Consider the following 10,718-nt stretch of genomic DNA (forward strand, 5'->3'; position numbering starts at 1 on the left):
CAACCGGTAAGTTTGTCACGGTGAATTGGAAGAATGTTAATATGGTCGGGCATAGAGTGTAAGTTCGTGTCGTCCTTACCTCCAGAGTCACATACCACATTACCTCTCTTGACCTTCCGAAGGAGCCGATAAAAAAGACCATTTCACTTATTCTGACTTTCCTATGGGTGGGATGTTATAAAGTAACCAGAGGGAAATGCAAGGTCAATCGAGAGATAGCTTTTGCCTCCCAACCAAGCTCGGCGACTTAGGTATTCTAAATCGTGAAAATTTTGCTCATGCCCTTCGATAAACATGGCTATGGCTTGAATGGGTTGATGACCCCAAGCCTTGGATTGAACTTGAGAACCCATGCAATGAAAATGCTAGAGAGCTCATTGCGGTGGATACTGTCATGATGGTTGGAAATGGTGAGAAGGGAAAATTTTGGACCTTGCCATGGCTAGATGGAGGTTGGCTAAAGGACATTGCCCCAAGCCCTTTGCAAAAAGAAAAAAAAGAAAGAATTGGACAAGCAAGAATGCACTTGAAAACAACTTTTGGGTCAACCAACTCAGCATCCAACAAGGGTTCGATGTCGATCACATCCAAAAATCTATCACTCTGTAGAAATTGATTGACTCTATCCCATGATACCCCCGATAATATCTGTTGGAATTCATAAGTGATGGCACCTACACTGCAAGTCGGCCTATGCATCATCTCCAACTATCTCAATGCTTCGGTTTGGAGCCCCCCCCCCCCCCCCCCTCCAAATGCAAATTCTTTGATTGGTTCGTGATGCGAAATAGGATTTGTACGACAGACCATCTTCATAATAGAGGTTGCCAAAATTGTGGAAATTGCTCTCTTCGCAATCAACTTTAAGAATTGGCGAGTCCCCTTCTTTATAAATGCCTCTTCACAACAAGGATTTGGAAAGATATCATTGTTTGGTGTGGTGCCCCGATATCATTCCGGAGATTTGGTCTAATGAAATGTCCGTCAATCATGCGTGTTTCATGTTTTCCCCCAAAATGGGGATGGAGCCAGCCTCTGCATCGAATGGATGCATGTGACATTTAATTATTACTTTATTTAGAATCACGTTTGTTTCATGGTATACATGGAAGGAGCGTAAAACAAGGTGTTTTTCGACATCATGCCTCTCCAAGAAATGTTGTCATGTCCTGAATAAAGGATGAAGCTAGAGCGTGGTGTTCGGCCGGGGCCAAATTATTTGAGCAATGTAGTTCCGGGAGAGTAGACCCCGATGTGAACTCCTAGGGTGTGCCGTAGGCATTTTCTTCTAAAAACTCCCCCTTAATCAATTAAAAAATGGCAAGTCTTTTTTTTATCTTGGTTTTAATTTTAAAAACACTGCAATATTTTGCTCGGAAGAAAGTCCATCTTAACATGTCACTCTCGTGTTCATGTTCTTGTCTTGTCCATGGCTGCAAATGTTTTTCCTGGCCAGATACGCCGCCATGGCCTCACTGACGTTGACACCCTGGGCCTGCGTCTCCTCTGAATTCTGAAAGACTGCGAGGAGGAGGAAGAGACCTCACTTCCATTCCAGCGCCGTGCCCTGAGACTGAGAGCTGCTCTGTAGCTTCCCGGCAATAATAGGCGGCGTCCCATGGTGCATGTGATCCGACGGCCGACGGCCAAGTGGCTTTGCTCGCGAAGCGCCGCATTTAGCACTCCAACAACCCTTCGTCCCCCCGATTGATCGACCCTTGTTGATTCCATTAAACGCGATCCGTTTCGGGTGGTCCTCTTCTAGAGCAATTCACCTCCCCTGTCTCCCGCCCGCTAACCCACCGGAGTACCCGCTCCTTAACTCGGCGTCTGAGAGAGGAGGGAGAGAGCCCGCCAGTCAGGCCTCTATAAGAGGAGGCAGAGAGCGCCCGCCACCTCTCGTGCCCACGACGTACACGATCCAGCGCTTGCCAAGTTGCAGCTAGCCACTCGTCAACTGTGTCCAAGTCAGTCTCGGCGTGCCTCGTGCGTACGTCCATGGCCGCCATGGCCGCTTCTTCTCCGGCAGTGTCCACCGTCCTCGCAGCCGTCGCGGTGGCGCTGCTCTTGGCGGCCGCCGGCGCGCCGACAGCGTCCGCGGCTCGCGCCTTCTTTGTGTTCGGCGACTCCCTCGTCGACAACGGCAACAACAACTACCTCGTGACGACGGCGCGGGCTGACGCGCCACCCTACGGCATCGACTACCCCACCCACATGCCCACGGGGCGCTTCTCCAACGGACTCAACATCCCCGACATCATCAGTACGCCTGCTCGACCTCTCTAGCTCACCTCTCTACAGTTCACATTACACCCTGAGTGTTCGGTTCTTGACATTTGCGCTACCTTCATGACCGATCAGGCGAGTACCTCGAGTCTGAGCCCGCGCTGCCGTACCTGAGCCCCTACCTCCGGGGCGACCAGCTGCTCGTCGGCGCCAACTTCGCCTCCGCCGGCGTCGGCATCCTCAACGACACCGGCGTGCAATTCGTAAGCTCCATTCCTTAACACACCCACTTCCTTTGTTCCTTCCAAAGAATTATCGTCTACCCATAGCAGTACAATAATGCAGGCGGCATTGGTTCGTTGTGCAATTACTTACTGCTCTATGTACATACGTACGCTCGTACATGCAGGTGAACATCATTCGGATCGGGCAGCAGCTGCAGAACTTCGAGGACTACCAGCGTAGGCTGGCCGGCTTCATCGGCGAGGACGCGGCGAGGCAGCGCGTCAACCAGGCGCTCGTGCTCATCACCCTCGGCGGCAACGACTTCGTCAACAACTACTACCTCGTCCCATTCTCCGCCAGGTCCCAGCAGTACGAGATCCACGACTACGTGCCCTTCATCATCTCTGAGTACAAGAAAGTGCTCGCGGTAAGCTTTACTGCACTTCCCAAACTTATCAATTTCTGCTCGAACGCATGCTTATCTAGCCCATAATCCAACAAACCTTTTTTTTGAGGTAAATAATCCAACAAACTTGGTTAATAGCAATTTAGCATTCATGGAGAAAACTTGTTGGGACGCTACTATTTTTTTTAATAAAAAATATCAGAACGGTGTCCAAGAGTAGTAGGACTAAATTTGCCCAAAATGCATAAGAGAACGAAATGCTGCGTGCTGCCTAAAACAGTAGCTCAAAGAGCCAAGTCTGCATAGCCTGCATGCCCTGCTGGTATTGGAAACAAGACATGGGCGGTAGTGCCGGTGAACAATTCTTGGCAGTGGAGTCATTTTTGGGTAGTATGTTCTGCCGACGCAGCCTGTAGGTTCTGCACACCGGATTCAGTATACACTGTTTCTGGTAAGAGTTTGCCCATGAGGCAAGAAACCATTTTATTCACGAGTCATGGCCATTTTCAGTAACAGTTTAAGTTATCCTCACTGTTTAAGCAGTGTCCAAATACAGTGTGCAATTACTTCACATTTCTAGCTAGGCACCAAGTGTAGCTGTGTTAGTAAGGTCACTTGCATCCATAGTGCACTTCTCTGTTCCGAGATAAGAATGTCCTAGTAGTATACGTTTTGATTCATAATGCAGCTAGATTTAGACATCATTAAGCCAAGAGCATTTTAGAGCACCAAACACCAGTTACAACACGTTACAACATGTCTTTTAAACATCAATACTGTAGAACGGATTTTGATCTACCCGTACTAGACCGTAGTGGTTCAGAATTACTGCAGCATTTCCATTACTACAAGGAGTTACTACTACTAGAGTACATCGATTAAAATTATCACACGTCTTTGTACCGGATCCTTGGTGCTCCAGATCTGAAGTCCTTCACATTTATGAATCATTCATATGCTCTACTACCCTCTAGCGTTACAATAAGCACTACATTTACTTAGTTTCTCAAGCATGAAAATCCAAGCATGCAGTACTACTAGGCCGGACCAAGTTCTTACCCTAGCTAGGGTGGAGGATGTCTGTCTCGGCATGAATCGTCTCTAGGGGTGTGTTCGGTTTGAGAATTTGCTGGAACGGGATGGAACGGTTCCGCGCGTGAGAAGGATTCTCGTGTTCGGTTTCGGCACGGAATGGAACCAACTCATTCCATAGAAACGGATATTCGCCCAAGATGCGGAATCCACCCGTCCGGCCGATTCGGCCGGACGAGGTGGAACGGCTGCTAACCACTCGATCCAAAAATTGATACTCGCTAACCACCGCCCCTGTCTCCATCGAGGTCGCCGCCGGTACAAGGTTCTCCGCCCGTCCGAGGTCGTTGCCGCCCCTGCCGCTGGTCGCCGACGCGGGCGCGAGGTCGCCGACGCGGGCGGGGGGCGGAGGTCGCTGGGCGCGAGGTCGCCGACGCGGGCCGAGGTCGCCGGACGCGAGGCGCAGGGGCAGCGGGCGCGAGCTCGCCGACGCGGGCGCGGAGGTCGCCGACGCCGGGCGGGAGCGCGGAGGTCGCCGGGCGCCGCGCGGAGGTCGCCGGCGCGGGGCGCGGAGGTCGCCGGCGCGAGCGGGCGCAGAGATCGCCGGGCGCGGCGCGGAGGTCGCCGGGCGCGGAGGTCGCCGGGCGCGGGCGGGCCGAAGGTCGCCGGGTGGGCCGAAGGTCGCCGGTCGCGAGCGTGGGCGCGGAGGTCGCCGGACGCGAGCGTGGGCGCCTCTCCCGGTGGTTTGGGAAATAATTAGGTTAATTAGGATCTAAATTAAATTAGGGTCTAATTAATTGGATATTTAGACTAATTGGATCCGGTTCCATTCCACAGCTTTTGAAATCAACCGAACACCCACATAAAATGGAATGGGATGGGATGGAATGGAATGGAACGGAACCATTCCATTCCACTCCACTCCATCCAAAAACCGAACACATCCTAGATGCATGCATGTTGGCTGTTGTCACTTCACCAACCACACTATGTCACTCTGCCCATGCAATCAATAGACCAACCAGTACATAGTACACAGCCACCACGTACAAAACCGCACTCTGAATTCTGATCTACTTCATGGAAAGGGTAAACTGGATAAGAAGCATACATGCGCGCCAAGTGTGATTTACAGTTTACTCTTGTAGTACCCCCATGAGCCATGAGGCTGTTGACATGTATTTACTCTCGCCACATGCAAGAGCAGTCGAGCACTCGTGCTCGTGCATGAAGCTTCGTTCAGGTACAGACATACATGCTACGTGTAGGGCTCCGAGTAAGGGGGGGCCATGGCCAAGTGGCCGACGACTACCGGCGACGCGCCATTACCGCCTTTCTGTGTCTAACCCAATACTCCATGAATGTCTGCATATGCAGAGGCTGTACGAGCTGGGCGCCCGGCGCGTGATCGTGACGGGGACGGGGATGATCGGGTGCGTACCGGCGGAGCTGGCCCTGCACAGCCTCGACGGCTCCTGCGCGCCGGACCTGACGCGCGCCGCCGACCTCTTCAACCCGCAGCTGGAGCAGATGCTGACGGAGCTCAACGGCGAGGTGGGGCACGACAACGTCTTCATCGCCGCCAACACCAACAGGGCCAGCTTCGACTTCCTCTTCAACCCGCAGCAGTACGGCTTCGTCACCGCCAAGGTGGCCTGCTGCGGCCAGGGCCCCTACAACGGGATCGGCCTCTGCACGCCGGCGTCCAACGTGTGCGCCAACCGCGACGTCTACGCCTACTGGGACGCCTTCCACCCCACGGAGCGCGCCAACCGGATCATCGTCGGCAACTTCATGCACGGCTCCACCGACCACATCAGCCCCATGAACCTCAGCACCATCCTCGCCATGGACAGCAGGAACTAGCTAGCTGGGACTAGCTCCATCTGCGCGCACCAACCTACATATATATAGCTACATATATATGCTTATAGTTGTTCCTAGTTGGTCGAACGAACGGCTCTCTGTATGTGCCCTGAAGCTGGTGGTCTAGAAGTTTTTGGTTGATGGGTCCTTGATCTTCTTTTATGGTTTATTAGGTGAGAGTAAGTAATGCAAGGTGGATTATGCTTGTTTATGTTTGCTGCTCCAGATTGTTTAGCGGCTAGGAACTTGAGACAGTGGTTTCTGCTCCATTAATTCAAGAATTCGTTGTAGCTTGTGAAACTCTTTCTTCTGTCCATCGGTAGCTTGTGATTTTGTTTAGCGGCTAGGAACTTGAGACAGTGTTTTCTGCTCCATTAATTCAAGAATTCGCTGTAGCTTGTGAAACTCTTTCTTCTGTCCATCGGTAGCTTGTGATTTTGTGAACCTCTTTCTTCTGTCCGTAGCTTGTGAATTTTGATGCAGGGAGGTAAAGATCGACGACTTACTTCAAATGTTTTTGCTGCCTCGTGATCATCGAGCATTTCACTGAAGGTAGTTGACCAGAGTCAATGGTACTGACGCATTGCACATGAATACCGGGGTAGATCTGAACTGTCAAGACGGGACCGATTAAAAGAGCGGAGGGCAGAGGATTCAGAATCGGAATTCAGTGAGCAGCAGCGCTTCATGGAAACAACTCTGGGGCCTGAAATTCTCACCTCATTCCATGCCTTCACAGTTCCGATTACCAATCAGATGACGAGGTTCTTGTAATTTTTTTTGTCCGGTTTGCAGTCACCATGCAGGTGGTGGCCTGCAGTTCAGAACTGTGATTTTGATTGAACGGCCTGCACTGGACGGCAGGCTAAGGGTGCGTTTGGATTGTGCCCGCACCAACCGTACCGAAATTTGCCAGCCAAATATTTGGCGGAGGATTTCAACGCCCAGGGTTTGCCAAAAATTTGGCTACAATCTGTGAAGGGAACACCAACTAGTCCATTGGCTGCCAAAAAATTGGCAACAAACCAAACATATGTAAAGATAATTAGCATGACCAATCTTTTGGTAAGGTCAGCCGGGGTCATAAACCAAACAGACTTTAAGTTTCCATGCCCTTTTTGTGTTACTTTCTTGTTCAAGCAGGGGAAATGCCGAAATGCACAGCTGGGAAGTTTGAAGCATTGATTCCCTACGGGGTCAGCAAAACTGCATTATCAGAAATCTGTTTTTTTATTGTGGCGCCTGCACTGGACGCCAGAATATGTGTTTCAGTGCCCTGGTGTGTTACTTGTTCAAGCTGAAAAATGCACATGTCGAAAGTTTGAAGCATTGATGCCATATGAGATCCGCAAAAAAATATTTTTTTAGAGAAAAGGTCCATACGAGAACCCTGATTTAATAGAGCAAGTATTTTGAGTCTGGGATACATGCTGGGAACCACCAGTTTTACAAGAGGAGCACACCCACCCAGGTTAGTGAAAACAACACCAAAACAGAGAAAATGGCAGCACTGCCAACCTTCCACCTTTAGCTAGGCCAAGCCAACACCAGCGACACTACTGTAAAAGGAACAGCCCTATGAAAAAGAACACCCACACGAAACTGCAAATCAGGCAAATGTAGAGGAAAATAAATTCAAAATATTCATATTATCATTTTAAAAACATTCACTGTTAGTGCCTTTCTCATTTTTGCATGATGTTGGAGCAGTCCGAAAGTGACCTGAAGAAATGCAGCTATTAGGATAAAAATAGAGGCGGAAAAGGAGAGATGATATACTCAAATATAAGACAGATGGAATTATGTGGTGGAGGCGTGGAGCCCACTAAAAGCGCATAGCTGTCGAAACCGTTCGCAGGACAAATGATAGTCAATTATGTCTGTCAGCTGATTTAGAAATTGATGTATTAACAAAAATGTCACACCCTAAAAAAAAGTCTTGCGCCAACGGGTTTGTTTAACTAGCCAAAACTATGTTCAACATCCTCCAGTGGAACAATATTAAATAGTGTTCTTACAGCTTATCCCCAAAGCTAAGCCATGCTTTTCTTTAATAAAATATGTTTTTCAGCCCTCTCACGGCACGCAGCAAATCACTGTCTTGCTACCCAAAATCCTCAGCAGTTCACTACAGCCAAGGCATCTACACCTCCTCATCTCTATATAATCCACACTACACTTACAATTATCATAACACAAGATCACCGTATCCACCTCGAGCCTCGACCATTTGATCTCAACTTCTGACCATAGCCGGCTATGGCTAGCTACTCAATGGGTTTCCTCATTGCCATCGTCGTATGTGCCTGCGCACTTAGCACTCTGGCAGCACGTGACCTCACAGACGATAGCGCCATAGTCGTGAGGCACGAGCAGTGGATGACCAAGTATGGGCGCGTGTATAATGACGCCGCTGAGAAAGCACGGCGGCTAGAGGTGTTCAAGGCCAACGTGGCGTTCATAGAGTTGGTGAACGCTAGGAACGATAAGTTCTGGCTCGAGGCCAACCAATTCGCAGATATCACCAATGATGAATTCAGGGCTACTCACACAGGCTTTAAACTTCCGCTGGGTGGTAGCAAGGGCCGGAGGATGACAAGCTTTAGGTATGCAAATGTCAGCCTCGATGCTCTTCCGACTGCGGTGGACTGGAGAACCAAAGGTGCTGTCACTCCCATCAAGGACCAAGGCCAATGTGGTAAGCTCAAATTTATATTGAGTTTGAACTTTGCACAATTTGCATGTCACCTAAATGACCGGAACTTTTAGAATTTGTAATTTTTTATTGAAATAGAGAACCTGTGACATGTACAATATGCTATTGTACATTAACTTTATTAGACACAAGAAAATTATTCCATAATTATATTATGTTTGTATATATGGACACACTTGGACATCTACTAATTACTAATTCATTATACATTCCAGGGTGTTGCTGGGCGTTCTCCACGGTTGCCTCCATGGAAGGCATTGTGCAGCTGAGCACCGGCAAACTGATATCTCTATCCGAGCAGGAGCTTGTGGACTGCGACACCTCAGACAACGGATGCGGAGGGGGGCTAATGGACAATGCCTTTGAGTTCATCGTCAAGAACGACGGCCTCACCATGGAGACCAACTACCCCTACATCGGCGCTGACGGCACCTGCAACTCCAACATGGCCTCCAGCGCTGCAGCATCCATCACAGGTCACGAGGATGTGCCAGCCAATGACGAGGCATCACTGCAAAAAGCAGTGGCAGCGCAGCCCGTGTCCGTGGCTGTTGACGGAGGGGACGACCTCTTTCGGTTCTACAAGGGCGGTGTGCTCTCCGGCGAATGCGGCACGGGCCTTGACCATGGCATCGCGGCAGTCGGGTACGGTGTGTCTGACGATGGGACCAAGTTCTGGGTGATGAAGAACTCATGGGGCACGTCGTGGGGTGAGGATGGGTTTATTAGGATGGAGAGGGACATCGCCGCCGAGCAAGGCCTATGTGGACTCGCCATGCAGCCTTCCTACCCAACAGCGTAGCTTGCTTCATTCCTAGCTTGTTGATTTGCTTTGACGCACGTGTATGCACATATACAACCCCTGCATGGTTGTGTAAATCGGTATTTAAATATTATGCGCGTATATAGCCATACAGGAGATTATCACAAATACCGGCTTCAGAACTCTGATGTCACATTGGGTACTATACTGAATCAGATGATCTTGATTTGCTACCTCCGTATCTCCAACAAGAAGTGGTTATTACCAACTGCTCAATTTTGCAAACATGTGTTTGGCATCTATCCTAACAATGTGCTTTTAACTTCCAACTCCAAGACCACCGATATCTATGGAGATTCTAGTTGTCCTTAAATATATCTATTAATAAAGGCTTCGAGAGTTGTCTTAAATCAATCTAGTAAGACTTTCATTATAGCTCTGCCATGCACCATAGTCTCTTTGATAGCTGTCGTTAAATCAATCTATTAAGAATCACCATTTTTGTATCAGTGCAGCTTAAGTGTTATTAGATCTTTCATTTGATAAATACTTGGCTGCAAATGGCAGATCAATCTGGTTGCACTCGGCACAACTGCAGCATGTGGCTACACTTCGTAATAAATTGCGAACATAATTGGGCATATAGAGGACATAATAGTGCATACTATGATTTTTTTTTAGATTTCTACACGAGAATTAAATAAATATAAAGTATCATACCGGGTTTGCCTCCCGTAAGCGCTTTCTTTATATCCATGTAGTTAGGCTTTCATTTTTAATTATGCCCACAAATTATAAGTAATAATACTTTGAAACAATAACATATACATTTGGGAAGTTTGAATATTCAAAAAACGTAGATGAAAAGGAAATGAACTTACAGTTGCAGACAAATCATAAAGATAACATTTCATCTCTATAATTCTAGTCAACGAGTTGCGACAAGGTCCCCCATCAGCCCTCCACCAAGTTCATAGTGCTTGGCAGAAGAGAACCCAGCTTCTTTGGCTAACTTCTCCAACTCCTCTCCTAGAGGAGAGATAAAAACAAAAACAAGCTTGATGTAAATACAGGAGTTATAAAATCGCCAAGCAGCACATAGTCACTTGCTAAATGACAGCAACCACTCCAGCGTTTGGAAGAAAAGAATGGATCGTTTCATTTTTTGAAATAGACCAAATCCATTCATCTATATGATGCTGTGTCATTGGGCATGAAGGAGATAGGTGTCCTAGTGTAGCCCATCAGGAAAGGTTGAGATATCCATCAGTATACTTGTGCCACCATAGTGACCTACGCAAATCTTGAGATATAGTTCTTTTTTAAGGTTTGTCCTCCTGGCCTCTGCATCATGCGGTGCACACAGCCAATTTTCTAATTAAGCAACTTACAAAACATTGATGCCAAAATTGATCTACATAATGGTACAAAAGGAAGGCCAGGATGTGGTTGGTTTCTTCTACAACTGGAACAACCACCTAAAC

General features: G+C 48.4%; 3 protein-coding genes across 4 annotated transcripts in view; 2 read left to right on the forward strand and 1 right to left on the reverse strand.

The window, feature by feature from the left end:
- Window positions 1-1,861: 1,861 nt before the first annotated feature.
- Window positions 1,862-5,896, forward strand: LOC127335520 (GDSL esterase/lipase LTL1). Its single transcript, XM_051362188.2, has 4 exons — window positions 1,862-2,263; window positions 2,362-2,489; window positions 2,636-2,878; window positions 5,267-5,896. Exons 1-4 carry the CDS (start codon window positions 1,999-2,001, stop codon window positions 5,753-5,755), a joined length of 1,125 nt encoding a protein of 374 aa, XP_051218148.1. The 5' UTR covers window positions 1,862-1,998; the 3' UTR covers window positions 5,756-5,896.
- A 1,204-nt stretch (window positions 5,897-7,100) lies between these two features.
- LOC127335522 (2-phytyl-1,4-beta-naphthoquinone methyltransferase, chloroplastic) overlaps window positions 7,101-10,718 on the reverse strand; it is a 5,501-nt gene continuing 1,883 nt past the window's right edge. The window contains exons 8-9 of one of the 2 annotated variants that reach the window (XM_051362191.2): window positions 10,116-10,263; window positions 7,101-7,331 (exon numbers count right to left, since the gene is read on the reverse strand). In XM_051362191.2, coding sequence (XP_051218151.1) covers window positions 10,163-10,263 — 101 coding nt within the window. In that variant the 3' untranslated portion in view covers window positions 7,101-7,331; window positions 10,116-10,162. Of the gene's footprint in view, window positions 7,478-10,115; window positions 10,264-10,718 lie in introns of both variants that reach the window. The other variant, XM_051362190.2, reaches the window with a different exon arrangement.
- On the forward strand, window positions 8,015-9,273 carry LOC127329285 (senescence-specific cysteine protease SAG39-like). The gene is made up of 2 exons (XM_051355815.1): window positions 8,015-8,453; window positions 8,687-9,273. The coding sequence occupies exons 1-2, from the start codon at window positions 8,015-8,017 to the stop codon at window positions 9,271-9,273; spliced, it is 1,026 nt and encodes a 341-aa protein (XP_051211775.1).

This window comes from Lolium perenne, chromosome 2, assembly GCF_019359855.2.
Source record: "Lolium perenne isolate Kyuss_39 chromosome 2, Kyuss_2.0, whole genome shotgun sequence".
Classification (NCBI taxonomy): domain Eukaryota; kingdom Viridiplantae; phylum Streptophyta; class Magnoliopsida; order Poales; family Poaceae; genus Lolium; species Lolium perenne.